The sequence below is a fragment of the Molossus molossus genome, unplaced genomic scaffold (assembly GCF_014108415.1).
Source record: "Molossus molossus isolate mMolMol1 unplaced genomic scaffold, mMolMol1.p scaffold_m16_p_12, whole genome shotgun sequence".
Taxonomy (NCBI): Eukaryota; Metazoa; Chordata; class Mammalia; order Chiroptera; family Molossidae; genus Molossus; species Molossus molossus.
The window spans coordinates 70,259,695-70,286,916 of NW_023425347.1; the positions used below are offsets into that span (position 1 = coordinate 70,259,695).

The window sequence follows — 27,222 nt, forward strand, 5'->3', positions numbered from 1 at the left end:
TTAGGCCCCAAGTCTATTTGACAGATGTTTCCATTTTCTCCAGGCAATGTAAATACTGCCTCGTGATTTATGGGCAAGAGGGAGGGCAAGTAATTATTTGCTGCTTGCCTCCAGGACACACACCTACTATTCAGTGTTATTAGCCGCAATTGCTTCCAGTCGGCTGCAGATTTTATTCAGTTTAATGTGACCAGGACTTTTTTATAACTCTACCTAGTGGGTTTTAGGGTTGGGGTTTGACAGCACAGACTTGGTGAAAACACCAGAGACTAAACATTATGGAAAGATAAGGTGACCTGAATCTTGCTAACACCATTGGCTGCTTCTCAAACATGGTTCTTTAATAAGCATTCTGATTTCAAGCTGATTTCTGCCCTGTTACAGGGCGTTCTATATTTTTTTCATTGTATATTTGTAAATGGGCTTTAAAATATAATACCATTTCTCCTTTTTTCCTTTTCCTCCTATTTTTCCCTATTTAAGGAACATTTTGGAGCTGATTGAGTTCTTTGAAGATGACACAAGGTTTTACTTGGTCTTTGAGAAATTACGAGGAGGTACTTACTGTTGAGTATGTGTTTGGACTTCTGATTAAGATCCAGGGTGGTGATCATCCATCATGAATCCCAGAGACTTCTAAAATGAGTCAAGCTAATAAAAAGGATGAAGGACTTAAAACTGCCCTTGATTTGGGAGAAGGGAGGCCGGAGGGAAGGATGATAATTAGCATTTTGCAGAGCTTAGAATGTCACCTGTGTGGGCATTCTATAAATGCCTTCTTATTATAATAGGGCTCATATATAGATACATGTAGTCATCAATTTATCAATCTATGTTTTGACACATTCACTATTCAACAGAATTAATCGTGGGGTGGAAGCTCTTATATACATTGAGAAGTCCAGAAGGGCTCACCAGGGGAGAGGAGGGTCCCATTGTTTAGGACACAGACCCAGGATAGGGAGGAGGCCTGAGAATGTGCCACCCTTCAGATAGAAAGGTGCCATTCTTGACCTTCACACTACTGCCATCTCCCATACACATAGTCACTGGGATGCATACTGAAGCTGCTTTTCTGACAAAGAGAAGGAGATAGAGAAGCCCTTGTCCTCCCATCACTCACCCAACCCTAGGACCACATTTGCAAGGTGAAGTTTAGGGAGGATGTCTGGAGCTGAGTGGAGGGCTACATGGAGGGGCTTGGTAGTCAAGAGACCATGCTTTAGAAACCAGCCAAGCTAAGTTTAAGTCTGGTTCCATCACTTACTAGCTGTGTGACGACAACCTTTCCAAACACTATTCTCTCATCTATAAAATAGGGATAATGATAGCACCTACCTCCTTGGAATACTTGAAGGTTAAATGAGATAATTCATGTGAAATGCTTGGCACAGTACCAGGTAAGCACTGAGGGCTTAATTGTCAGCTGTTAATATTATTGAAACAATTGGCTATGGTAGGGGCTAGCTAAGAGGTATGTAGAACGTTACACTCCACATTTCTTTTTAACAAATTTGGAAACAAGAGACTCCCTACAGTAAAGCAAACCTGAGATCTAGCCAGGAACTGGTTTTCTCAGAATGTTTCCTAGCATGTTGGGATCCCTTGACTGTTTAATCTGACAAGTGAAAGATCTTTCATCCTGTCTGTGCCAAAACCAGAGATAATAAGTAAACATGTATCATTTTTAGGACACAGGGATGACACCTTCAGTCCAGAAGTACTGGCTTCCAGTAGTGAGCATAGACCTCTTTGGAGCCAAGCCATATGTTCATGCCTGTGCCTGCCCCGCCCCGCCCACAACACTAGGACTTTGAATTATATGTTTTAATGCTACATGCAGCTGGGCTCATCTGAAACTCAGAGTGTAACTCTGTTGAGGCCAGACCCAAAGGGTAAAGGGGGTATGGTTGGCTCAGGGCAACCCATCCCCCCAACATTCAGCCACAGGTCCTCCTAAGGGGAAGTCTGCACAGGTTCTGAGGCCAGACTGGCTGGATTTAAGTCCTGATGCCACTACTTACTGATCTTGAGCAGGTTGCTTAACCATTCTTGGCTTTACGTTTACTATCTATAAAATGGGGGATAACTGTATTTTGTACATTTTGTACAGTAGCCATGAGACTAAGGCAAGCTATTTAAAGAGTATTACACAGTGCTTGGGACATAGTAACTACTCAATAAATGTTATCCAACAAAATGAACCTGGTCTTTGGGAAATTGCAAGGAGGTACTTACTGTTGAGTATATGTTTGAACTTCTGATTAAGGTCCAGGGTGATGATTCTCCATCCTGAATTCCAGAGACTTCTCAAACGAGTTGCCAACAAAATAATAACTGATAGTAATAGTAATAATAATAGGGAAAGTTGAGGGGAAAGCAGTCTTTACTTTTTTTTTAGACCTTTGTATATCTGGTGAGGGTATGACATCTCTGTTTGTAGTTTGTGCTCTTGTTTGGATCTGAGATCAGATGCAAAGGAGGAAACGTTCCTACAGAAAGGCCCAACCCCAGGTGGATTCACTTGTAGTTCTTTTTGATTCCAGAAGCCAAATGGCATTTGTATCTTTTAGTCATTTAAATAGTTGTTCTCGCTCCCTTCTGCACTCATCAGAGATAGGTATAGAAGATAGCAGTTCAGTTCTGTTCAGTAGAGGTTTATGCTGGTAGCTCCTCTGTGCCAGGAACCACACTTGGTGCTGGACATTCAGCAAGGAATAAGCCCCATCCCAAACTTGTGGACACTTGGCCTCTGAGAAGTTCTACTTAGTAGAGCCTGAAAAGGCATTCCCCTGTGTCCCCTCTGCTCCCCAGGCTCCATCCTGGCCCACATCCAGAAGCGGAAGCACTTCAATGAGCGAGAGGCCAGCCGAGTGGTGCAGGATGTTGCTGCTGCCCTTGACTTCCTGCACACCAAAGGTGAGCCAAGCCTTTGCCGTGGTGGGTGGGTTGGGCTGGCCAGCCTCTGGGGACCAAGGGAGAAAGGCAGGCCAGGGGGAGGGCTGGGCCAGGACAGCTGGCAGGCCCACCTGTGAGGATGAGGGGGAAAACCAGAGTGGCTCCAGACTTCTGATGTGGATGGTAAGTAGATGTGGAGCTATTACGAGTGATAAGGATTACAGAAGAAAGAACAGGGAAGAGAACAATGCATTTTATGTTGAACAAGGTATACATGGGTGTGTGAATTTGAATGATTTTCTTTTCCTTTCCTAATGAAGAATGCAAACCATGCATCATATAACCTTTCTGGCATAAATATTTGGGTGTTATTCCTTCTGGTCTTTTTTTTTTTCCCTCACCCGAGGACATTTTTCCATTCTTTGTTCAGGTAGAGTGGGAGGGAGAGAGAGGAACAGAGAGAGAGAGAGAAACATCGATGTGAAAGGAACACATCGAGTGGCTGCCACCCGCACAACTGACCAGGGCCGGGGACAAACTGCAACCGAGGTATGCGCCCCTAGCGGGAACCGAACCCGGGTCTCTCAGGACTGCAGGCCAACGCTCTAACCGCTGAGCCAAACCGGCCAGGGCATTCCTTCTGGTCTTTTAAAATACATCACCTACGGGCTGGGGATGAGAGCGGGGAGGAGGGTGTCAATGGGTGGAAAAGGAGGGACATCTGTAACCAAAATTAATTAATTTTAAAAAATAATAATAATAGCCCTGGCCAGTTTGGCTCAGTGGTTAGAGCGTCGGCCCGCGGACTGAAGAGTCCCGGGTTCGGTTCCGCTAGGGGCACATACCTTGGTTGCAGTTTGTCCCTGGCCCCGGCTGGGGTCTGTGGGTGGCGACCACTCGATGTTTCTCTCTCACATCAATGTTTCTCTCCCTCTCTTCCTTCCTCTCTCCCTCCCACACTATCTGAAGATAAATGCAAAAATGTCTTTGGGTAAGGATAAAATAATAATAAGAAGAAGAAAATAAATAAAATAAATCACCTATATTGGAATGATAGTATATATGTAGTTTTATATCTTGTTCACAATAAATGGAAAATGCATTTTTCTATTAACATAGTAAGTTCAAGGTATCTGTTGAACCTCACAGTGGAAAAGGGCAGGGTTGCTATTGTTTGAATTACACTTTGGTTTACAGTCTTCATTTAGGACTGATTATTTAAGAACTTTTGTAGTATATTAAATGTTTTTGCAAATTGAGTGTTTTTGCATTTTCATAAATATGTTTAATTATCACATACATTTTTTTAAAACAGTGCCATGGAAAAAATGAATTCTGGCTTTACCTTTTTACCAGCTATAATAATTCCTACCCAAAGAGTTATGTCGAGAATTAAGGAAGAATTATATCACCAACAGTAGTTAACACTTAGATAGCACTTGTTATGTGCTAGGCACTATTCTAAGCCTTTCTTTTATACTTCTTGGCTTACATAATTGTGTATGTCCTATGTGTGTATTGTATATGTACAATATAATTGGAGCATAGTGCCTGGCACATAGTACATAGTTCTTCAATAATGTTATTTCCTCCATCCTTATCTCCCACCAGGCAGAAAGCATTTTTATTCTTCATACTAATTCCTTTAAAGCATTCTGCCTGGTGGGGGTAGAGAGAAATATTTGTAACTTAGGCCTGCTACCTTCACTTCTGTAGAACTAGGCCACCTTGGTTATGAGTGCTCAGGACCACTTGTAGGCATCCTGTTCATGCACCCCACCTTGTGTCGGCAACACAGTGCAGGCTGCTGTGGCCTGGGTGCGGAGGTTCAGGTTCATGGATTCTGCCTCGCTTCCTCCAGTGGCTGGAGAGAGATCGGCAAACTGACAGTGCCCATGTTGAGGGCCTGACTTGTACATAGGATGAAAATTCCTAGAAGGGGGTGTCTGTACTTTCCACAGCATGATGAATAGCAGCGGTTCTGTTTCTGAAAGCTGGGATGCATGTAGGTAACACCTGCCTGACAAAGATTTACAACTGCTCCCCAAGCTGCCTCTGTAGATTGCAAAACTGGGTCATGCTTTTTACAAGATCCATACCTTAGAGGGGGGCAAAGGGGGCTTTATTTTTTATTTATTTATTTTTTACAAGAATGCACTAAAGGGAACAGAGGCTGGTGGTGTCTGGGAGTTCTGAAGTGCTTGTTAACATCTAGCTGGCCAGCTGCCCATGTGCCTAGAAGTTGGAGGGGATGAAAAACGATTTCCAGCTGAACTTGGCTGTTTTCTAAATAACTTCACACTGGGAAGATGAATTGGGCAAGAATGGGTCAGCTCGGAAACAAGTTCCATACTTTTAAATACTGGACACACTGCAGCTTAACCTCTGGGAAATGAACCAGAGCAGCTCGATGGCTGGTGTGCTCACAGAGGCAGGCCTATTATTACACATGGCCCTCGGTTCTCAGGCTGGGGGACGACTGGGCCATCAGCACCTATTTGGAGAGCAAGGCTCCATGTGTAGCTCATGATCCTTCTGTGGGAGCACTTGCTGTAATGGAAAATATCTTTCACTTTTAGTGCGCCGAGCTGTAGCCCGACTCAATTTGTGCAGCATGGACTGAGTTGCTCTGGGTTCTCATTCAATTAGGTGACTGATGAAGTCACTGAGCCTGCTGGAGCTCAGGTTTTTCCTCTAGTGAAGAGCCTCCAGTGGGCTGGGCCTCTGTCACCAACTAGGGAGTCGGAGGGCTGCCTGAGAAATTGATCATCCAGGGAGTTTTAATAAAGCTGACTCTGCTTTTCCCTGTTACCCAAGAATCCTCTGCTGCTTTCCAGTACTTCCAACCAGTAGCTGTTCATTTTTTGCTCAGCCTTGCAGCCCTTCTCTCTCTGGATCATACATTCTGCAGGTGGAAAGAGGAATGGGAGGTTTCTAGGTCCACCACTAGAACTCCATGGTTCTATGAATTGGTTCTTTGTCCCCGTCTTTGGTTAGAAGGTGGTTTTCCCAAATATGCTTTTTTGGCCCAGTGGGTAGCCTTTAAGCCCTCATGCGGTCAGCTGCTGTCTGCAGTCTCCTTCAGGAGGGCTGGCCAAAATGCAGGGGGTAAGAGGGCTTAAGAACAGCACCGTGGGCCAAAGCTGTCTTTGTTGTGCTTCTGGCAGGACTGCCGTGGATATGCGGAGCAGGAGAGAAGGGAATTGGACGAGCTTTGGGAGATTTGTTCGCTAACACCCGATCCTCTGAACATTAAGGAAGTCCCACTGAAGGAATCTTTTTTTTTAATCGGCCACATAGGAAGAAATGAGGTAGAGCAGTCTCAGCCCCCTGAGATGCTCTTAAACAAGGCACTCATTATTTCTGCATTGCTGTTCCAAGCATGGCTGTTTGCAGAGCTCTTTGCTCTGCTTCGTATTATGCTTCTTATTCTTGGTTGTCCCTGCAGTGCTGAGAGGTAGGCTGGCTGGGATTCATTTAGCCCTTCTTATCCCTGCCAGACTTCTAAAGCTTCTTGCATAAAAGGAACTTACAGATTCAACAGTGCTTTTGGTTTGTCTCTGGTTACTTCTGCCTCTTGCAGCTCGTTGACTTTTTAATGTACCATAATTGGGAATTAATCTGCGAACAACAGCATTTGGGAAAAATTAATTGTGTGTGCAATGTTTGATAATTATGTGCTTATGTTAACCATTTCCTTGCTCTTTGTCATTTCAGGCATTGCTCACCGGGATTTGAAGCCAGAAAATATATTGTGTGAATCTTCAGAAAAGGTATTTAGGGCCCCACTTCAGATATTACAGTGTTTGCACTGATGGGGGAAGCCACCCTTGCTGTCAGTATAGGTTGTTAGCAGTCCTCTCAGCCTCTGGTACCAACATGAACTGATTATTATGGACATGTGAGAACGTACCTAATGTGTAGTGTTTCTGTATTCCAGGTGGGCTTACTCCTTGTCCCTTCTTTGCTGTTTTCAGCAGTGGGATTGGCTTAAGCCTGAGAGTTTGTAAAATATGAGACCCACACAAAATGAATGTTTTCTAGACCAATACACCTACCTTTAGAGCAGTTGATGGGAGTCATAAACCACAACTTAATCTTATCTGAAGCAAATCTCTGCCTATAAATGATGTTTATATCATGGTATACATGTCACTACCAGTGATAATTAGGAAGCAGGTTCTCAAAAAAGGTTTCTGTTTCTATTTTGGTTGTCTATTAAAAAGAAAACACTTATACTTGGTGTTGAACAAATCCCATCTATTTCAGGCCTTCTCCTTCAACTCAAACTACTAGTAAATGGAAGTGTTTGCATTTCCATAGGCATGTATGAATTTGATGAATTCTGTTTGTTAGAATGGTGGTTTTGATGGCCCTCGGTCATACTTCTATGTGTGTATATGTGTGCGTATGCATGAACACGTGTGTCTTGGTCTGAATTAAGGGACAGCTCATACATAAGCAATGACCGTGAGTGAATATGTGAGTTAACTTGGTACTTACAACTCCTGTGGGGAATAGTCATGTATTAGCTCCAGTAAGATCTTGGTGCCTTTCTGTCAGGGGCTCTGACATTAAACTATATAATTTATCATTATGATTATTAGTAATAATTATAGTTAAAAATGTTTAGTGCTCACAGTGTGCCAGCACTTATTTAGTATTTATAAAGTTTCATGAGATAGATACTATTATCATCTTCATTTTATGAATGAGGAAACTGAAACTTAAATTAAGAAATTTGCCCAAAGTCACTGAGCTGATAAGTAGTAGGACATAGATTAAAACCCAGGTAGCCTGACCCAGAACTCTATGGGTGTTCTGCACTTCTCTGTTACGTCACCTGTGGTTTACGTTGTACTTCCATGCTCTTTGCTCCATCTGATCCTTGTGGCATGGATTTGTTGCCTTTTACTATGGTTGGAAAACTAAAATTAAGAGAAACTGCATGCCAAAAGACATTATCAAGAAAATTTTTAAAAGATAAAGGAAGGTATAAATAGATAAATAGTGTCAAAAGGAGACTTGACTTTGGATGGTGAACACACACTAACCATACAGATGATGTATTATAGAACTGTACACTTGAAACCTATATAATTTTATTAACTGATATCATCCCAATAAATTCAATAAAATGTTTTTAAAATTTTTTTTCTTTATTGATTTTAGAGAGAGAAGAGGGAGAGGGAGAGAGAAATAGAAACGCTGATGAGAGAGAACATCAATTGGCTGCCTCCTACATGCCCCCCACTGGGGATCGGGCCCACAACTTGGGTATGTGTCCTGACCGGGAATCGAACTGGTGCATGGGTCAACACTCAACCACTGAGCCGTACCGGCCAGGCCAATAAAATTTAAAAAAATAAAAATGAAAGGATAACCCACAGAATGAGAGAAAAAAATTGCAAATCATATAACATAAGGGTTTAACATCAAAATCTATAAAGTACTTCTAACATCAAAACACAATCCAATTAAAAATGGGCAAAGGTTGCCTGACCGGTGTGGCTCAATGGATTGAGCATCGTCCCATGAACTGAGAGGTCCTGGTTAGATTCCTGGTCTAGGCACATGCCTGGGTTTCGGGCTCAATCCTCATTGGGGAACATGCAGGAGGCAGCCAATCGATGTTTCTCTTTCTCTCTAAAAAAATCAATAAAGCCCTGACCGGTTTGGCTCAGCAGTTAGAGCGTTGGCCTGGGATCCAGAGAGACCCGGGTTTGGTTCCTGCTAAGGGCATGTACCTCGGTTGTAGTTTGTCCCCGGCCCTGGTTGGGTTATGCGGGTGGCGACCACTCGATGTGTCCCTTTCATATCGATGTTTCTCTCTTTCTCTCTCTCTCCCTCCCACTGTATCTGAACAAAAAAATCAATAAAAACATTTTTAAAAAACGGGCAAAGGACTTGAATAGAGACATTTCTCCAAAGAAGATATACAAATGACCAATAAGCACATAAAAAGATGCTCAACATCCTTAGCCATTAGGGAAATGCAATGAGATACCACCCCTCACCTACTAGAATGGTTATGATAAAAGAAATTTAAAAAACACCAAGTGTTGATGAGGATGTGGAGAAATTGGAACCCTTGTTTGTATATTGCTGATGGGAATGTAAAATGATGCAGCCACTGTGAAAAACAGTTTGGCAATTCCTCAAAAAACTAAACATAGGATTACCACACTACTCAGCAATTCTACACCTATGTATATACCCAAAAGAATTGAAAATAGAGACTTGAACTTGAAACCATTGTTCATTGCAGCATTATTCACAATAGCCAAAAGCTGGAAACAACCCAAGTGTCCATCAACAGATGAATGGATAAACAAAATGTGGGCATATACATACAATGGAATATTGCTCAGCCATAAAACAGAATGAAGTTCTGACACATGCTACAACATCAGTAAACCTTGAAAACATTATGATGAGTGAAATAAGCCAGACACAGAAGGACAAATATTGTGTGATTCCACTTATATTAAATATCTGGAATAAATTCATAGAGATGAAAAGTAGGTTAGATGTTACTAGGGCTGGGGATGGGCAATTGGAGAGTTACTGCTTAGTAAATACAGAGTTTCTGCTTGGGATGATGGAAAAGTCTGCACAACAGTGTGAAGTTCATTAATGCCACTGAATTATACACTTAAAAATGGCTTAACTGGCATATTTTATGTTATATATATTTGTATTATGATCAATACATATATATTTTTTATCATAATAAAAAAGAGGCTAAATGGGAAAAAAAGAAAAGAAGAAAGAATGTTAGAGAAAGGAAGGGAGGGAGGAGAAAAGAAGAGAGGGAGGAAAAAAAGGAAAGAAGAAGCAGTTGGGACTTGTCCAGGCTCCCCCAGCAGGTAAATGTCTGAGCTGAGACTCATAGAACCAGCATTTTTGACTCACTGTGCTGCTCCCACCACACAGGCCATTCTCATGCATGCACACACACAGACAGCCCTTCTGCTTGGCTCCAGGGATGACTCATGCTGTCTGTGGTCTCGGGCGCAGCATCCAGTTCCGGGCCTGGCTATGTCGATGCTGCCTGGAGTGTCCAGCCATTCCAGTTTGCTTTGGCCTGAAGGGTTTCCTGAAACGCAGGACTTACAGTGCTTAAATCAACAAAGTCCCAAGCCAGCAAAGTTGGTCACCCTAAGCCACCTGAGGTGGTCAAGGGTTTTTTTACTCATAACTCCTTTGCCCTCCACTGAATGGTCTGCAAGGAGCATCCCAGGAATACATACTAACTTCCCTAACTTGTGTTGCACCCTGTACCTTTGTTTGTTGGCAACAGTTCCATAGGTTTGCTACTTGTCGTACACTAAAGTCACAGTAGTCTGAACCACACAGTGCACGTTTTCTCTTAGTTGGGAAATACGGAAAGAGCATGGGGAAGAGGACACCTTCGGATAAATCCTCAGGTGATGGTTAATTAACCCGAGGAGAGTAAGCATGACCTGACAGGTAAAGCTGGGTTACAGTGTGGCAGCCACTAACTATGCACCCACAGAGTCACCTTGGTCTCCTCATGCCCGTTGATTTCTTATATTTGTAACCTTCACTCTCTGCTTTCCTTTTCAGGTGTCTCCAGTGAAAATCTGTGACTTTGACTTGGGCAGCGGGGTGAAATTGAATAACTCCTGCACCCCCATAACTACACCAGAGCTGACCACTCCAGTATGTATGGCTGGGCACCCTGTGCCACCTCCTTCTGAGCTTCTGTACATTTGGGGTACCCCTGATCCAAAGCTCTGGAGTCCAGAACAGAGGACTAAGGAAAGAAAAGCTAGTGTATCTATACTTCTTCCTGCTGCCTGAGTTGTCCTTTGGCTCATTGCTCTGTCCTGATTCAGAACTCCCTGCCCCAATGCCTAGTTGCTAATGAAACTGACGTTAGAGCTTGGGGTGGCTCCTCTGTCAATGATGAGACAAATTATAAGAGCAGGCTATGCCCTGGATCCTGACCCAGGTAAAGACAGACACCATTCCCAGGCCCGCCCTTTGGCATGTGAGCACGTGATAGCTCTGAGAGTCCTGCTCCCACTGCCAGAGTCCTGGCGCATCACCTGGTGGTGGAGGATGGGGCGTGTGGCCTCTGTGGTGAGGACTGAGGTCCCGGGCTCTCTGCACAGGGGCTCACTCGGCTGAGTTGCCCTGTGGCTTCTCTCACTTCACACTCCATGCCCAGATGGTGCTGCTCGGAGCTTTTTCTTCCTAAGACATCTCTGTACATATTTGATATACTGTAATTATGATTCTATTGAGATCTGCCTGCTTTGTAAGTGAATTTCCCTAATAACCTTTTTAAAGATACGCATTTGACTATGCTCATGTCTTATTCTAAGCAACATTATTAGACATGTTTGTTTATTAGCTTTCACAACACTGAGCTACCTTGTTCTCAAAGTCATTAACTCTAATTGCCAATAACAAAGAAAATGTCCTTTCTCGACTTACCATCCTTCTATCAAATTAGTTGTGGGTGTTGGAGGTTTGTGGAAGGGTATCTCTTAGTGAACCTGAAATAACGAAGAGGGAAGCAAAAAGAATTATTTATTTTTATCAACCGTTTTCTATGCAAGGATGGGAGGAAGGAATCCTAGATCCTGGGTTTGCCATGCCTGTGCATGACAAATCCCTGTCCCAGGCTAACACTTGGTTTTGCCATCTATAAATGGGAGAAGTGGGGAGATTGGATTTGTTCTAAGAGTTCTCCTAGCTTTGATGGTTTCTTAATTCTAAATCCTTATACTTCCTTGCTCTGAGATAGCAGGGAAGCTTGGCAGGACTTCACTTTAAGAAATCCTTGCTTTATGTAATCGATCTCCACAGATCTCTCGCAGAGCCGTGCTTCTGATACCTTGAAGTACCTGCACATTAGTTGATTGGATACAGAGCTGAGGCAGGGAGAGAGTCTTGATCTTCTTAACAAAGGGTCTCTGCCTACTGGAGAAGGGCCTGAAGGATAAGAAGGTGATCTGGAACTGGTCACATGGATCCTGGCGAATGATAGGACTCAGTTTCCAGATGTTCAGTCGGCCCAGCTTTCCTAAGTGCCGTGGTGGCATCAGGCGAGCTCTCTGGCTGGCTCTCCTGACAGCTTCTTGCTCTGTAACTCTGTCTCTTGCTCAAATCCCATTACATTCTGCTCTTTGCCATCCCCGCTCCCTGTCACTAATCCTCTCTCTTCTCTGTCACTCCCCCTCCCCAACCTTGGCCCTCCCAGTGCGGCTCTGCAGAATACATGGCCCCGGAGGTGGTGGAGGTCTTCACAGACGAAGCCACGTTTTACGACAAGCGCTGTGACCTGTGGAGCCTGGGTGTGGTCCTCTACATCATGCTAAGTGGCTACCCACCCTTTGTAGGGCACTGTGGGGCCGACTGTGGCTGGGACCGGGGAGAGGTCTGCATGGTGTGCCAGGTGAGCGCAAGTCCCGGGACCCACTGCAGAGGGCCAGCAGGTGTCAGCAGGGCTGGGATGCCAAGCAGGCCTGGGTTGGGAATTGTTCCTGATCTGGAAAGGGATACATAGTGCTCCTTTCCTCTTGTGTCCAAGGGCAGCCGCAAGGTGAAATAGAGATGATTGGGCTCTTAGCCCAGCCAGTTAGAGAAGATCATACTGGAGCTGAGTCTGAAAGGATGAGTCTTGAGCCTCAGGGGAAGAGGGGCAAGAAATACAAGAAGAACAGCACAAGCAAAGACACACGAGGAGGTTTGCACGCGTAGAGGGGAGAAGAGTAGACGTATAAGGCTGACTGAGGTGGGAAATGAGGTCTGAGAGGTTGCCAGGAGCCCGTTCCTGGAGGGTCCTGTATGAAGGGCCAAGGAACCCAGGCTTTGTTCTCTAATGGATATTTCCCACGCATCACCCACCAGCCTGCCAAGTAGAATAGCCATCCTGACCACCAAGGGCACTCTGTGTCCTTTGATGATTTAGGGGAGAGTGTGGGGAGTCTGTGGCATATCCCAGCCATGAGCTGCAGCTTCAACTGAGGTCAGTTGGACTCCGGGTGACCAGATCAATGACAGGCACATCCTGCCCATTCCTGGCCAGTGTTGTCTCAAGAGAAATTTTCTTTACCTAGAACAAGCTGTTTGAGAGCATCCAGGAAGGCAAGTATGAGTTTCCTGACAAGGACTGGGCACACATCTCCAGTGAGGCCAAAGACCTCATCTCCAAGCTCCTGGTTAGAGATGCAAAGCAGAGACTGAGCGCCGCCCAAGTTCTGCAGCACCCGTGGGTGCAGGGGGTGAGTGACCCAGGGAGGGGTGGCATTCCACCTCCTCAGGCCTGCAGCATGGCCATGAGGAAGCTTTTATACCCAGGTGGCTGACCTCAGCTGGAGGGAGATCATGTAGCAGTTTCGATTCCTGTACATAGAGTAAACTGACTTCCAACAGCCCCAGACTGAGTCCCACACTGGTCACAGACTTGGCTCTCACACTGGTCACAGACTAAGGCCCTGGCTGACCCATGCTTCTCTAGAACAAACGGAGGCCTCTGGGGGATTCGGCACATGCATCCAAGTCTTCACTAGAAAACATCTTTAGCCCTGGCCGGTTTGGCTCAGCAGTTGAGTGTCGGCCTGCGGACCAGAGAGTCCTGGGTTCAGTTCCCACTAGGGGCACGTACCACAAAAAAAAAAAAAAAGAAAAGAAAGAAATATCTTTAACCATCCTTCTTAGTCAGTCATGAGACCTGACCTCTGGCCCTCCAAGGGGTCTGCCAGACCTCCTGGAAGTCACTGTCTCGGCCTCAGTGGCCCTGGCAGCCCCATGTTATAGGTGAGGGCCCAATCCAAGTGTCTCTTCGTGGCTAATTCCCAGCCACTCAAGAGTGGCTGTCTTTACTGAGTACCCACCATGTCAGACACTGATAATAGTGGGATGAGTTAGACCCAGTCCCTGTCTTCATGTTCTAATGGGGAATAAATGACAGGATAGTATGGCAGATGCTTGGGGCACCAATGGGCAATGACCCACCTCTGCTTAGGACAGGCGAGGATTGGGAGGTGGAGGGAAGGAGGAATGTCTCACAGGGAAGGACCCTGAGCTGGGTCTCAGAGGGTGACTTTGCAGGCAAAGAGAGGGCTCTCCATGCAGAGGCCGCTGGGTTGAGGGCTGTTCCTTGCTTGCTCTCTCCTTGGAAGAGCTGACCCTGCAGGCAAGCCTGGCCAAGTTCTTGTGCTAAGCCAGCGCCTATAGTAACCTGCCCACTCTGTGCTGGCGTGGGCGGGGCAGCTCTTGAAGGAGGGGTAGCGCTTACCCACACATCTGTCCTTCCCATTCTAGCAAGCTCCAGAAAGGGGACTCCCCACGCCGCAAGTCCTCCAGAGGTAAATGCTCCCACCACACCCAACACCCTTTCTTCTTTGGCTTTGACTTTCTCTCAAGTTCTCAGCTACATTGGGGTGGGGGTAGGGAGTGGGGAGCCCATCTCTAGGCTCAGGTATCTTCCGCCTGAAGTGGCTCACTGGCCTGCCTTCTCCCCACTTCTCTTCCTCTCTTTATCCCCTGCAATAAGTATCTCCCTCTCTCTCTTCCTCACCTGGATGCTTCCCCAGCCCTCCAGCACCTTCAAGGCCCCCCCTGTGCTGTGTGCAGGAGAAAAACCCATTTTGCATCAACACTTGGATCCTAATTGGAAATCACCATTTGTAGCCCTCAGACAGACCTTACGTGGGTTATTACACCAAGGTTTCCTTCTGCTGCTGTGGTTTAGTGAGAGGAGGAGGAATCGGGGCCACTGTAAGGCAGTGGGATCCACTGTGATATATATACCATGAGACAAACAACAGTAATAATGGCTACCGTATAGTAAACGTCACGTGCCAGGTGTGATACGAGGGGCTGCACACAGATTGTATCCATAATCTCCGCAATCGATTTCAAAGAGAGGTGTTCCTATCCCCCCATTTTATAATTTAGAAAACTAGGGCATAGAAAGATGAAGTTAATTTACTCAAGGCCACATGGTAGCCTTGGGAATTCAACTTTGAACCTGGATCTGTTTGACTTTAGTACCCTTTAACACTAATCACATTCTTGGTGTGCACTGCCTTATTCCCCCAGGGCCAAGGCTAAAGTATTGTGGGAACCCCTCCAAGAACGAACCTCGTGGCCAATTTATAGGAATTACACAGGGAAGTCTTACGCCTTTGTAACCTCAGATTCCTTTGAGCCAGAATGCTCCTGCCCAGCTTGGGTTTCTACCTGGTTCTCTGGAGCTGCATCCAGAAGCTTTGAGGCTCCAAACTTCAGATCCACCTAAGCAGACTACTCTGCAAACCCAGAGTGCCGGTTCTGTGCCAGCCCTGCGTGGGGAGAGGGATATACATGTGTGGGGCTCATGTGCTGAGGCCCTTCCTCTGATAGAGCTCTGTGCAGAGCCTTGGAGGCTCAGAGAAGGGTGGGCTGAATGAAAAGGGCATTTGTCCCTCAAGTCCTAGGACAGTGACTAGGGCCTCATTGAAGTCCGATTCCAAACCCACGCGAGCACAAGTTTGGAGAGAGCAGCCCTGTGCAGCTCATAAAAACCCAGTGGAAGTACAGAACTGCAGCAGTTGGTGGGTGTGCCCAGGAGCTGGCCTGGCTGAGGCCACTGAGTCCTGCCTCCCCCATTTCTCTGCTTTTCCTTCTGTCCCTGCAGAAATAGCAGCACGATGGACCTGACGCTCTTTGCGGCCGAGGCCATCGCCCTTAACCGCCAGCTGTCGCAGCATGAGGAGAACGAACTGGCAGAGGAGTCCAAGGCACTGGCCCAGGGCCTCTGCTCCATGAAGCTTTCCCCTCCCTCCAAGTCACGCCTGGCCCAGCGGAGGGCTCTGACCCAGGCAGGCCGAAGTGGAGACGCAGACGAGGGGCCGGGCCCAACACCCACAGCTCTCTGACCCACTCCAGTCACACCTTTCAGGCCCAGGCCTGTCTAGGCATTGCCCCTGGAAACCTGTGAGACCAGAGTCTGCTTAGCAGGCGGAGGGACCTGCTGTGTGGCTCCAGCCAGGCTTTCTCATTCACAGAGGCTCTGAGGTTCCCACCCAACCCCCCCATTTCTCCAGAGACTTCAAGGAAAAAGCTTTTTCCAAAGGGGTTGTCTTTGAAAAGGAAAGCAATCACTTGTCACTTTGCATAATTGCCTGAGGCAGAGACATCTCTGCTGGGCTCCTGCCCACCTGCTCACCCGCCTGCGGATCCTGGATCCCGCCTGCTCTCCTGGATGGCGGCTGGGGCGGCTGGGCTGCAGCCTTCGGGGAGCCAGCCTTGAGAAGCGTCAGTTGACAAGAGGCCCTTCCTTCCCTGCACTGTCACCCCCCCACCCCCGTCTGTCCTTCCACCTTCCTCTGTCCTCCAGATGTCCTCCCCCTGGGCTGAGCAAAGCCATCGCCTCAATTCAGGGAAGGGCAGAGACACGTCACATTTCGGAAGCCAGATCAGTCTTCCAGTCTGTAGCTCAGAGAAGCACATAATCTTTCTTTGCCGTGACCGAAACGTGTCCCTCATTTATCATCCTCTTTCTTGTTTGGGATTGCTGCTAAAGTCAGTATTATTTCGTTTTAAAATAAAAAAAAATGTTTTAACCATGCTCTTCCAGCAAAGATGGGAGTTAAACTCCCCCTGCAAGTCCGTGGACTCGCCAGAGCAGGCAGAGGCTCCCTGTTTGCCGGAATGCCCATGCTTTTGGAAGGTTTTAATCAGCTGCTTCCTATTATTCTAACTGGTTTTAAGCTCTCTGCTGCTGCATCTCAGGCCTGCGGCGGAAGGAGCACGGGTCTGCCCGATGCAGAGCCCAGTCCAAGGCAGCCCGGCTGCCTGGTCTGAGCATCGTGGCGCTCGCCGCCACCGCAGAGCATGAAGGCGGACCTGGCGTCGGACAAGCTGAGCTGCTGAGCTACCTAAAGAGAATCTACATGCATGTCTCAGACATTTATACAACCCGACGATGCTATTATACATTGTGCTTGTTTTAATAAAACTTTTGAACTGTAGTTGTGGCCTTCCTGGTAGTCCTTTCTTCACCTGCAAACCTGAAGAGGAGACAGGACCTCTAAATATAGCACCTCACTGGACTCATGAAACAAGGTGAAGGAGCCCTGGCTGGTTTGGCTCAGCGGTTAGAGCATCGGCCCATGGACCAAAGAGTCACGGGTTTGATTCCAGTCAAGGACACGGACCTCGGCTGCAGTTTGGTCCCCGGCTCTGATTGGGGTCGTGCAGGAGGTAACAATCGATGTGCCCCTCTCACATTGATGTTTCTCTCTCTTTCTCCCTCCTACTCTACCTGAAGATAAATGGAAAAATATCCTCAGGTGACGATTAAAAACTAAAAAACAAAGTAAAGGAGACATGATTGTTTTTCTTTTTTGGATGAAAAAGTAAAATTCATCAAACATTTGTCGGTCTGCTGGTCTGTGCCAAGACCCAGAGGTGAGTAGGAAACAGCCTCTGCCTTTTAGGACCTCCCCATCGAGGGAAGGTGGTGTCAGCAGCCATCAGACAAGCTAGCTTCAAAGCTTTAGCAGATGTGCCCTGTGCACGGCCCAGCCCACCCACCCACGTGGGAACAAAGTCCCCCTGTGTCTAAAGCAGTACTAAGCCTTTCTTGAGGATCCCTTGTGTACCCGGGACTGTGCTTGTCCTGCCAGAGTTGGCAGCAAAGAAGAACGGCGCCTCGCCCGCAGCCTGCGTGTCCCTGCAGGGGCCTTTCATGTGCGCGGCCCGTGTAATCTCAGAGCAGGCTGGAGAGGACTAAGGAGGAAGGGTCTTCATGAGTTCCCAAGGTGGCAGCAAGAGGGAGGTCTGAGGGTCAGGGCGGTGGACTGGTGCCCTGGCAGCCCCACCCCCCAGGGATAGCAGTGTGGGGAGCTGGGATTAGGAGGGCTTCCCTCGGGGCAGGCGATGGGTCTGCTACCAGCTGCCCTGTCCCGTGAGTGCCTCCATGTGGACAGCATACCTCCTGTTGGCAGTCTTCCCTTTGCAGGACCCTTACCACCCTCACATCCCATCTTCATCCGCCCGGAGTGGGATCGGCGGGAAATCAGGCCTGCACAGTCTGAGCCTTCGGGCCCAAAGTCTCCCGGTCCCCGGGGACTCGGAACCAGGGTATGAGTTTTGTCTCTGGACTCCAGCTCCAGCCTGGGCAGTCCTTGGGGTTGGCCCAGCGGGGATGTGACTTCCAGGGGCTTCCTGGATCAGGCACTCCCCGTGCCCAGCCCACCCTGCCCTGCACACAACTCCAGCTGATCACTCCTGACTGCTCATCTGTGCCCTCTACCGCACGGCCCCCACCCTGGCCGGCCTGGCGAGACCCCTCCCCCCCTCCACGCCTCTGCTCAAATGCTACTGTGCCAGTCTGGGTTTGCTAACATTAGTGTGCACTTAGTAACAGGTTCTCTCTGAGAAGCTTACAGGCATTATCTCATTTAATTCTCACAGCAGTCCTGTGTGGTAAGGTACTATCATTTCACCCTGCTTAACATGAAAACCAAGCAGAGGGAGGAAAAAGTAGCTTGCCCGAGGCTGTACAACTAAGAAGGTGGAACTGGAATTCTTTTCAGAAAGACTTGGAACCCAGACACCTCTGCCACTTACCAGCTTTGAGCCTTGGGCAAGTTACTTAATCTCTGAGGGTCTGGGTTTCTTTAACCTAAAACTGGGCAGGCTGTTGTAAAAGTTACAAAGTAATAGATGTAAAGTATTTAGGGCAGTTTCAGGCAAACACAGTAAGTATTCAATAATTGTTAGCTATGATAGTTTGGGTTATTTTTATTATTACCTCCTGGGGGCAGAATTACTCAAGTGGGTCCCAGTGATGGAGATGAGTGGCCCCCCTTTCTTGGCTTGTGTGGGTGAAGATAGGTCTGGACTTTCCAGATGGGTCTGGCCTCTGGCCCTGTATGGACTCGTCCAGCTGACAGTCTGCTCTGCCCCCTGGAAGGGGGTCCCTGTCCCCAAAGGGCAGCAGTAGGGGCCAGGGGCCCTGGGTTCTAGTCCTTCCTCTGCCACTGTTTACTAAGTAGCCTTGGGAAGTGTCTTACCCTTTCTGAGGACCAGGCCGCATGCCTGGCTCTGCTGGGCAGGCAGGTATGGCAGACACAGAGGGATGCTCTGGGCCCTGGACCGTGGCAGCCAGCTCCCAGGCGCTAGTGTTCACACTCGGGTTGGATCATAGAAGAGAGCTGCCAGACAGCAGAGTGTCCCAGACCTCAGGCCTCAGCCCCAGCCCATTCTGGTTCGCAGAGCCTGAGGACTCCTGTGTGAGCCCCATCTGGGGCCCAGGCAGAGGGATCAAGTCTTTCTCCTTCCAGTTATCCACCTGCCGGAACTCTGGGGCCCCTCGTCCCTCCTGGCTGACTGCCCCTCACCAAACTTAGCTCCAAGGACAGCAATGCCTTGTCCTGTGCCAACTGCTCCAGCTACTTAGGTCTGGAGGGGATGGAGGAGCAAGGTTCCCCCATGGCTGGCACTCTTGTTGCCATGGTAGCAGTTGCCTTGGAAGCTGCTTCCAGACTTCAGCTTCCAAACAGCCCAGGAAAACTGCCTGTCCCCCAGGGGATCAGTGAATTAATCATGCTCTTTTCCAGGGTCCTCACCCCTCAAGGAAAATAAACAGAACTAAACCAAGCTGGGGCCTTTCGCCCACTCCTCCTCCTCACCCCCACGCCACCTCTGGATCTGGGAAGGAAAGGTCAGAGTCAGGCACCCTCCAGTCCTGCCCTCATCAGGAGACAGAGACTGTAATGAACTCAGCAGTGACCAATGGCCTAGCCACACCCGGAGTCTGGGGCCTGGAGGACCCGGGTTTCAAGGAGGAGAGCTCTGATGCGTGTGGGGCGGGAACCGTGAGTGGCCCGGCCGAGTGCCTTGAGCTTCCATCTTGCTTACCTGTTGTGGCAAAAACATCACCCAGGGACAGACACGTATGTCAGAGATGATGCAGCCTGTATGGAGATAAGAACTGGCAAGCCTTCCTCTCTCCATATGCAGTCAGTGGAGGAGCAGGCATCATAAAAGTTCCGAGCAGCCGTGAATGACTATGATGTAGTCTGTTCTCCTGTGATGAGGGAACAGACGCAGGCCTGGACTGATTCCTCCAATGGCGGGGTTGCCAATTCCTCCCACTTCAAATAAGATAATTTAGAAATTCAGGAGCAGAGATATGCTGGAGTACTTCCCAGCCAAGCAGGGACTCTGGCCACGGATGTCCTATCAGAGACTGGGACAAGCCTTCTACTCCCACGTCTGTTTCGGCATCTGTTCGAGAAGTGAGTCGGCATAGTTCTGTGGTTCCGTGACCTTGGTGTGTTTTTTTTAACCTCAAGACATTTTATCTTAATGAAGAAAGAAATGTTTGCTTGCGAATCCTAAACATGCCTCTTTCTGCAACCTAATATATATGCTGAGAAAAGGTCTATGGTTTTTTTCTATAGAAAAAGCTGACACTTGAGGAATGGGATTTGAGTTGGGAACAGACGTGTAACAAAACTCAATGAAAGACACCTAGAAACTGTGGGGAGTGGCCACTCCCTTCAAAGCAGCCTGCATCTTTTGGTTGGTCTGGGTCTTAAAGCATCACTAAAGGGAGACATCAATTTGTTGTTTCACTTTCTGATGCATTCATCGGTTGATTCTTGTAGGTGCCCTGATCCGGGATTGAGCCTGAGACCTTGGTGTAGCGAGATGATGCTCTAACTAACTGACTGCCCGGCCAGGGCTCTCTGTGATTTTGTAATTGATAATGGCTTAATGTGTCTCTCCATATTTCCTCCTCTGATTTCCTCCTCCTGAAGGATTTACAATGTCAAAGAAAAACTCTAGTTTGGAATTTGGCCTTTAATTTTTAGAGGTCAGAATGTTCTCCTGGAACCTGAAACTCACAGTGCACAGGCACCCAGACTCCAGCCTCTGCCATCCCCGTATCCATTCACAAGATGAGCAAAGCAAGGCTTAGGCAGATGGCGTGGCGGGTCCAAGACCTGCCGCTGGAGGTAGGAGACGTGGCCCGAGAGCTTCCGTCTTGCTGATGGTGTGGGAGCACCGCGCTCAGCTTTACAGAAGAGGAGCCAGCACGGCCTTGCCCACCCGCCTGGGGTCACGCAAACACATTTTGGAAGTGGGGCTCTGTGGGGGATGCTCAGATTCCCAAAGCTCGACATCCCAGGAACGTGTTTCCATGGACAATTTTGACTGCTCCTTCTAAAACGCGTCAGTGGGGGATCAATTACATGTAACAGAGACATAGTTTGTCATTTGATGCCTAATTAGAGGACTAATCAAACCTTATCCTGGTGAGAGGCACGGGGGACGCTGGCAGCAGGGGCTGTGGCCAGGCAATGCCCAGCTTCAGGGGCTTTCTCTTGTGAGCCAGGACTGGGCCCAGAGAGCCCATCCCAGCTCTGCAGGTACCCTCCTCTCGACACACTGAGTTCACACCTGTTCCCGCCCAGCATCTGGGCAGTGCCTTCCCTTGGCTGAAGCTCAGTCAGGTGACCCTGGCCTCCCTAGGCCCCCACCCACACCAAGGAAAGCCTCTTGTTAGAGACAGAGTTCCCTTGGTGCCCTCGGCCCTCCCCTTTGCCAGCCTGAGGTGGTTGTCAAGCCTTCCCTGAGCTCTGCCTTGTGTCCAGAAGCCTGACCCGGTCCCCTCTGGCCACGGCATTCTGTGGCGCTCACTCCGGGTAGCTGCCATTAGGGCCTCAGAGAGAATGAGGATGATGGTGGACACTTCGGAACATGGCAGCAGAGACAGGCAGCCCCCCACTCAGGCACCATAGAAATGGCTTCGCAGAGTTGGGGCTGGCTGAGCAGGGGCCTGCAGGATGAGGTAGTATTAACCAGACTGGAGGGGCCAGGTAGGCACTCAGCAGGAGGGCAGGAGCCGAGGAGGGGCGGGCAGGGGGCAGCCTTGGAGGAGAAGACAGGGGGACAGAGATGGGAGATCCACAGAGAAGCCAGTAGGGTTGGTGATGGGACCCTGGGGACTATGACCAGGTGTCTAGGTGCAGGGCTGAGGCCAGGGCCATATTCTGGGGCCAGAGAGCTCCTAATCCATACTGGGCCAGAGAATGCAATGAGCGAGGAGGGCTGGAACTGGGGTGTGGCAGGGCCGGGTGAGCGCTGCTTGGCCTCAAGTTGGTGGATCCTGCAAGTAGGTCAGACTGGTCAGAGGAGCTCAGGCCAGAGGTCAGGAGGCGCCAGTCATGTTCCAGTCTCCTGACCCAGACCACAGACACCCAGCCCCCACCTAACGTGATTCCAATTTCAATGCCTCTCCCAGCCCTAGCCCATTAGTGTTTCCTCCTCCCCTGTGAGCCCCAACTCCGCTCTTCCCTGTCAGCTCCTGGCCAGGGTTCCCAGGAGGCTAGAAGGGCTCACCCTCTTAGCTCACTGAAATTAAAAGGGAGTTGGTGCCAAGCCTAACTAAGAAGAAGGGGGAGGGGGTCTCAAACGAGGACCCCTCAGCCCTGCCTGGGAGCTGGAGGTTGTGGGAAGGGGGCGGGCAGCGGGGGGAGCAGGCACGCAGAGTGGATTTGAAGGGACACTTCTCCTCCTTCTGCACACTGAGTCTCCTCCAGGTGCTCTTCCATCCTGTGTCTCTGACTCCCCAAACAGAGCCCCCAGGTGCACTTCCAAAAGAAAGGGACAGCAGAGTGGGCCCTGAGCAAAGAGCCAGGGGGTCTCCTCCCATCCCTGGCTACTGAACCCCACAAGAAGCCAGCAGCTCATCCTGCCCTGTTGGGGACCAGCAGTGGAACCTGGGCTGGCTGCCCTCATGGGCCTCTGGGACCCAGGCAGCAGCTCACATTGCAACCTCATGAATAACTCAGCACCTCCCTGCTGCCTGCATCTCAGAGCAACCTGGCCCCTGGACCAACCTCCCCCACTACTTTAAACTTTAATAGGCCAGCGGCAGCTGAGCAGGCTCCAGGGAGCTGGGCAGGTGTCCTGGGTGGGGAGCTTGGGCTGAGCTCTCCCAAGAGGAGGCTGGCCGTGGAGGAGCCCGTGGGGCAGGCCCAGCTCCCCAGAACTCTGGCAGCTGCTGCTGGAAGTGACCAGGCAGGAGTCCCAGAAGTGGCCCCCAGCTTCAGGGACCTTTAGGGGAGGATCAGTAAGCTGGGGTGACCTGGAGGGATCTTAGGTCAAGGTTGGGGGGGCACCGAGGAGAGCTGTGGGATAGGGTTGCAGATAAATCTAACGGTTACAAGCCCAGAATCTTACTGCCCAGAAACTCCCACCCCGAGAGCGGAGCTGCAACAAGGGACAACCAGGAGGACCAAGACCTCCAGGGGTTTTTTGGGGACAGGCCCCACTGGCTGGACACAGTGCCCTGGGTAGACCTGCATGGACATCCCCATCAGCAGCAGAGACTTCCGCTGCCTGCAGCTGGCGTGTGTGGCCCTTGGCCTGGTGGCCGGCAGCATCATCATCGGCATCTCCGTGTCCAAGGCTGCAGCTGCCCTGGGTGGCATCTTCATTGGCGCCGCTGGTCTGGGTGAGCAGGCGCTGGGCTCGGAGAGGGGCAGGGGCGTGACCAGGTGAACAGGAAATGGAGGGGTGGGCTGGGACAACAGGAATTGGTTGGAGAGGTGGAAGCTAGAGGTGGAAGCAAGGCAGCTTTGGGGTACAGGGAAGGAGAGGAAGGTTGGAGTGAGGCTCCCTCCATGGACTGCCAGAGCGGGGAGACGGAGCAGGGAGCTGTGCCACAGTCCCCTCTGGCTGCTCCCCTGGCTGTCCTGTCCCAGGCCTGGGCTCTCAGGTCTGTGGTGGGATTCATACGCCTGTGGGGGTGGACTGGTGAGAGCAGGTACAAGGGGACAGAGTTCCCAATGGACCCTCTCTGAGCCAAGACAGGATGCAGATCAGACAAAGGTTTCCTTTTTTCCCAGTATAACCCAGCAGCAGATCTGTCTGTCCAGGCATCTGTCCATCTGTCTGTCTGGGCCTGTCCTACTGATGTCCCCACAGTGATGCTGAGTACCATCCCTTGCCCCACTCCACCACCCCAGGCCAAAAACAAAACCAGAAGCACTAGACCTGTGGGCTCTGGGCATCTGTACCTGCAAACTCTGGCCACAGACACTTGGTCTGGGGATAGAGTGGGTCCTGCCTCGCCCATCCCCATTCCCAAGGTGACAAGGAGCGTGCTGAGGAGCCCTCGAGTCCTACCCTGAGGGCCCAGAGGAGTGTGGGGCAGGGGAGAGTTGGGAGTGGTGATGGCAGCTGGGCTCATTCCCGGCTGGCTGGGTGGAGCCGGGAGCCTGGGCCTCCACAGCCTGCATCCCCTTCCCCAGGCACTGCCCTCTGCCCGTCCTGGGCCAGGTGTTGGAGAGCCACCCCAGGCACACCCACAGGCTCACATTTACACACCCACAGTCCCAACCTGCACACTTGTGCTCCTCCATGCATGCCCAAGATCACCCTCATAAAGCACCCCCAGGCTCCCAGCCCACCCAGCTCCATGTAGCTCACACCCACCAGGTCCTTCCCCATCACAGAACCCCTGTGTCTCATCTCAGGGTTCCTCATCTTGGCCTACCCCTTCCTGAAGGCTCGCTTCAACCTGGACCACATCCTGCCTAACATAGGTGAGTCCCCCCTGCCCCCAGCAGTCTCTGCCAAAGACTGAGTGAGACCCTTTGTGTATAAGTCTGTGGCCCACGGTGTGGGGGAGCAGAGCACACATGTGCGACTCCTGGCTGTGTGTGTGTGTTTGGGTGTTTGGGTGTGTGGTGCTGGTATTGCTATGACAACAGTACAGCAGACTCCAGCCTGCTGCAAAAGTGCCTGAATCAGCTCAGAGCACCCAAAACTCCTGTGTCCCCTGATAGATTTTCCATCTCCCCCAAACCTCCAAGATCTCCAGATCACCCCACTTCATCCCTGAGCTACCATAAAGACCTATCTCCCTCAAGACCGTAGGACCCTTGAATAGCTCCCCACTTCATCTCACCTCCCCACATACCTACTCCCATCTCCATCAATCCTATGGGGCTTTACATATCCTCAGTTCTCCCCCAAACCCCATCTCTTTACAAAATCTGCCATCTTCCCTTCAAGGGCCCACTCCCCACACCCCAACCCCAACACACTAGCTCAGATCATGTGGAAGACCTAAAGGAATGCAGTGGAGCAAAGACAGCAGCAGAAATGGAGATTAGACAACAGGAGATTAGACAACTTCCCTTTCCAAAACTGGACTTGATTTGAGAATGTCTGAGTGACCAGGGGGCCTGGCGTGATCTCATCCTGCAGGGAGCCTGAGAATCCACCCCCATCAAGGACCAGACCAGGGGGAGGGAAGATCCAGCGCCAATGGCAATAAAGAGGGTAAGTTCCAGAAATTCCAGAATCCATCTTCCACCTTTTCTCTCTGGCTGAGCAGCTGTATGGGACCCATGAGAAACCTTGAGGGTCAGGCAGAAGGGGTCTCCCCAGTGCCAGAGAGCCCACAGAGGTGGGTGATTCTTCCATGTGTTTCATCAAAACCCTTCCCAGTAGGGACACCGGGACAGAAGGCACCTTGCTGCCCTTCCCCTCCCCTCCAGCCCATGCCCCAGTGTATTTTCTCACTCTCCTCTCCCACTGTGGAATTCAACTCTGAGCTGGTACCTGAAACTGGGCATCTTCCTCTGCCCCATCCCCGTGAATATCCAGGGCAGGAGTTTCTCAGAGGTGGAGCCAGCCTACAGAGTCTGCCGGTGGCAGGGTGCCTAATCTCAGCTGAAGGGCCCATGCCAGACACTGTTCCAGGCACTTTGCATGTATTCATTTGTTCCATTCTCAGAACAACCATATGAGGAAGGTACTATAATGAGCCCCACTTTATATATGGGGCACAGGGAAATTAAGTGACACAGCTTGGAAGCGGCGGGGCCAGAACTAAGAGCAGGCAGTCAGCCCCAGACTCCTGCCTCTAATCCCCCCACCCACCACCAGGCTGCCGTCCTCTTGAAGGGCCATTCTGACCACCCGTGCCCCGTGCCGCTGTGAACTGGGCTGAAACTGCCTCCTGGGACTCCCCTCTCTCCCTGTTCTATCCCACTCTGCTCCAGGGTTCCTCTGGGATGCTCTGACCCAGAGGTCTGTGTACTCAGGCAGCCCTGTCCTGGTCTCTCCCCCAGGCGTCCGCAGCAGCCTGTCCACCGTGAGCAGAACCTTGGAGAAGCTGAAGCCAGGGGGCCGGGGGACTGGGGAGGCCTGAGGCCGGGGCTGAGGAGCTGCCCGCTGCCCTGCCCTCCCTACCTGCCCGCCACCTCAATTTCAGAGCCCTCCAGGGTCCAAACCAGAGATGAAGCAAGCCCTGGAGATGCCAGACCTGCGTTCCCCTGGCTGAGGCTCTTGGTGACGGAATCCATGGAGTGCGGGGAGCGGGTGTCTGAAGCAAGATGTCACTGGAAGCCCCACAGGGGTCCTTGTTTTAGGCTCTTAACTTAGATTTTTTTCTCTCCAAACTGCAGCTCAGTTTCCTTCCCTTTTTGATCTATTGACTGGTTTCTGTGGCATTTAGGGCCCGGGGATACCCTAGTCCCTTGCTCCAGCCTGGCCACAGAAGTGAACCACAGGCCCACAGGGACCACAGGCAGGGTCCTGGCTGAGCCCCACAGCCCCCAAGGTCTGGCCGTGCATGGGCCTCTAGGGCTCGCCGGCTGCAGAGAGGGGCTGCCTCGGCTTCCTTCTGGGATAGCAAACCCTGGGCAACTCCTCAGGGACCTTAGCAGCACTGAACCAGATTGGTTGGGGGTGTCCAAAAAAGTGGTTACTGTCATGATGAAGGCTTCCAGGAGGAGGCGGCTCCTGAGCTGAGCCTTCCTCCGAGACTCTGGGTACTTGACTCCAGACAAGACTTCCGGCCTTCCTTCTTCTCTCCCCCCCTCTCACTGCTTCTGAACAACCTAACCGCACTGGCTTGGCTTCTGTTCTCCTGGAGGACCCCTGCTCCTCTCTATCAAAACCCTCACTTTTGAAGGCCTAGTTCCAAGGATCCCCCTAACCATATGCCCTTCTGTTCCTCTTCCACCAGCCTGTGTCTCCCTCTCTTGACAGTCTCCAGGCAGGTTGAAGTTTTCATTTTTTTTATCCTCACCTGAGGACATTTTTCCATTTTTGTTCAGATAGAGTGGGAGGGAGAGAGAGGAAGAGAGAGAGAGAGAGAAACATCGACGTGAAAGGGACACATTGAGTGGCTGCCTCCTGCACAACCAACCAGGGCCAGGGACAAACTGCAACCGAGGTACATGCCCTTAGTGGGAACCGAACCCAGGTCTCTCTGAACTGTGGGCTGATGCTCTAACTACTGAGCAAACTGGCCAGGGCAAAGTC

At 50.1% G+C, this 27,222-nt stretch overlaps 2 protein-coding genes across 16 annotated transcripts in view; both read left to right on the top strand.

Moving 5' to 3' along the window:
* MKNK1 (MAPK interacting serine/threonine kinase 1) overlaps nt 1–17,046 on the top strand; it is a 35,865-nt gene extending 18,819 nt beyond the window's left edge. For 6 of the 15 annotated variants that reach the window (XM_036257460.1, XM_036257466.1, XM_036257472.1 and 3 more), the window contains 8 exons: nt 484–557; nt 2,815–2,919; nt 6,616–6,671; nt 10,489–10,584; nt 12,134–12,328; nt 12,993–13,157; nt 14,200–14,243; nt 15,557–17,046. In XM_036257460.1, coding sequence (XP_036113353.1) covers nt 484–557; nt 2,815–2,919; nt 6,616–6,671; nt 10,489–10,584; nt 12,134–12,328; nt 12,993–13,157; nt 14,200–14,243; nt 15,557–15,797 — 976 coding nt within the window. In that variant the 3' untranslated portion in view covers nt 15,798–17,046. The other 9 variants (XM_036257464.1, XM_036257461.1, XM_036257463.1 and 6 more) reach the window with 3 other exon arrangements.
* Nucleotides 17,047–23,244: 6,198 nt separating this feature from the next.
* On the top strand, nt 23,245–26,104 carry KNCN (kinocilin). The gene is made up of 4 exons (XM_036256803.1): nt 23,245–23,395; nt 24,420–24,488; nt 25,156–25,230; nt 26,025–26,104. Exons 1-4 carry the CDS (start codon nt 23,245–23,247, stop codon nt 26,102–26,104), a joined length of 375 nt encoding a protein of 124 aa, XP_036112696.1.
* The last annotated feature ends 1,118 nt before the right edge of the window (nt 26,105–27,222 follow it).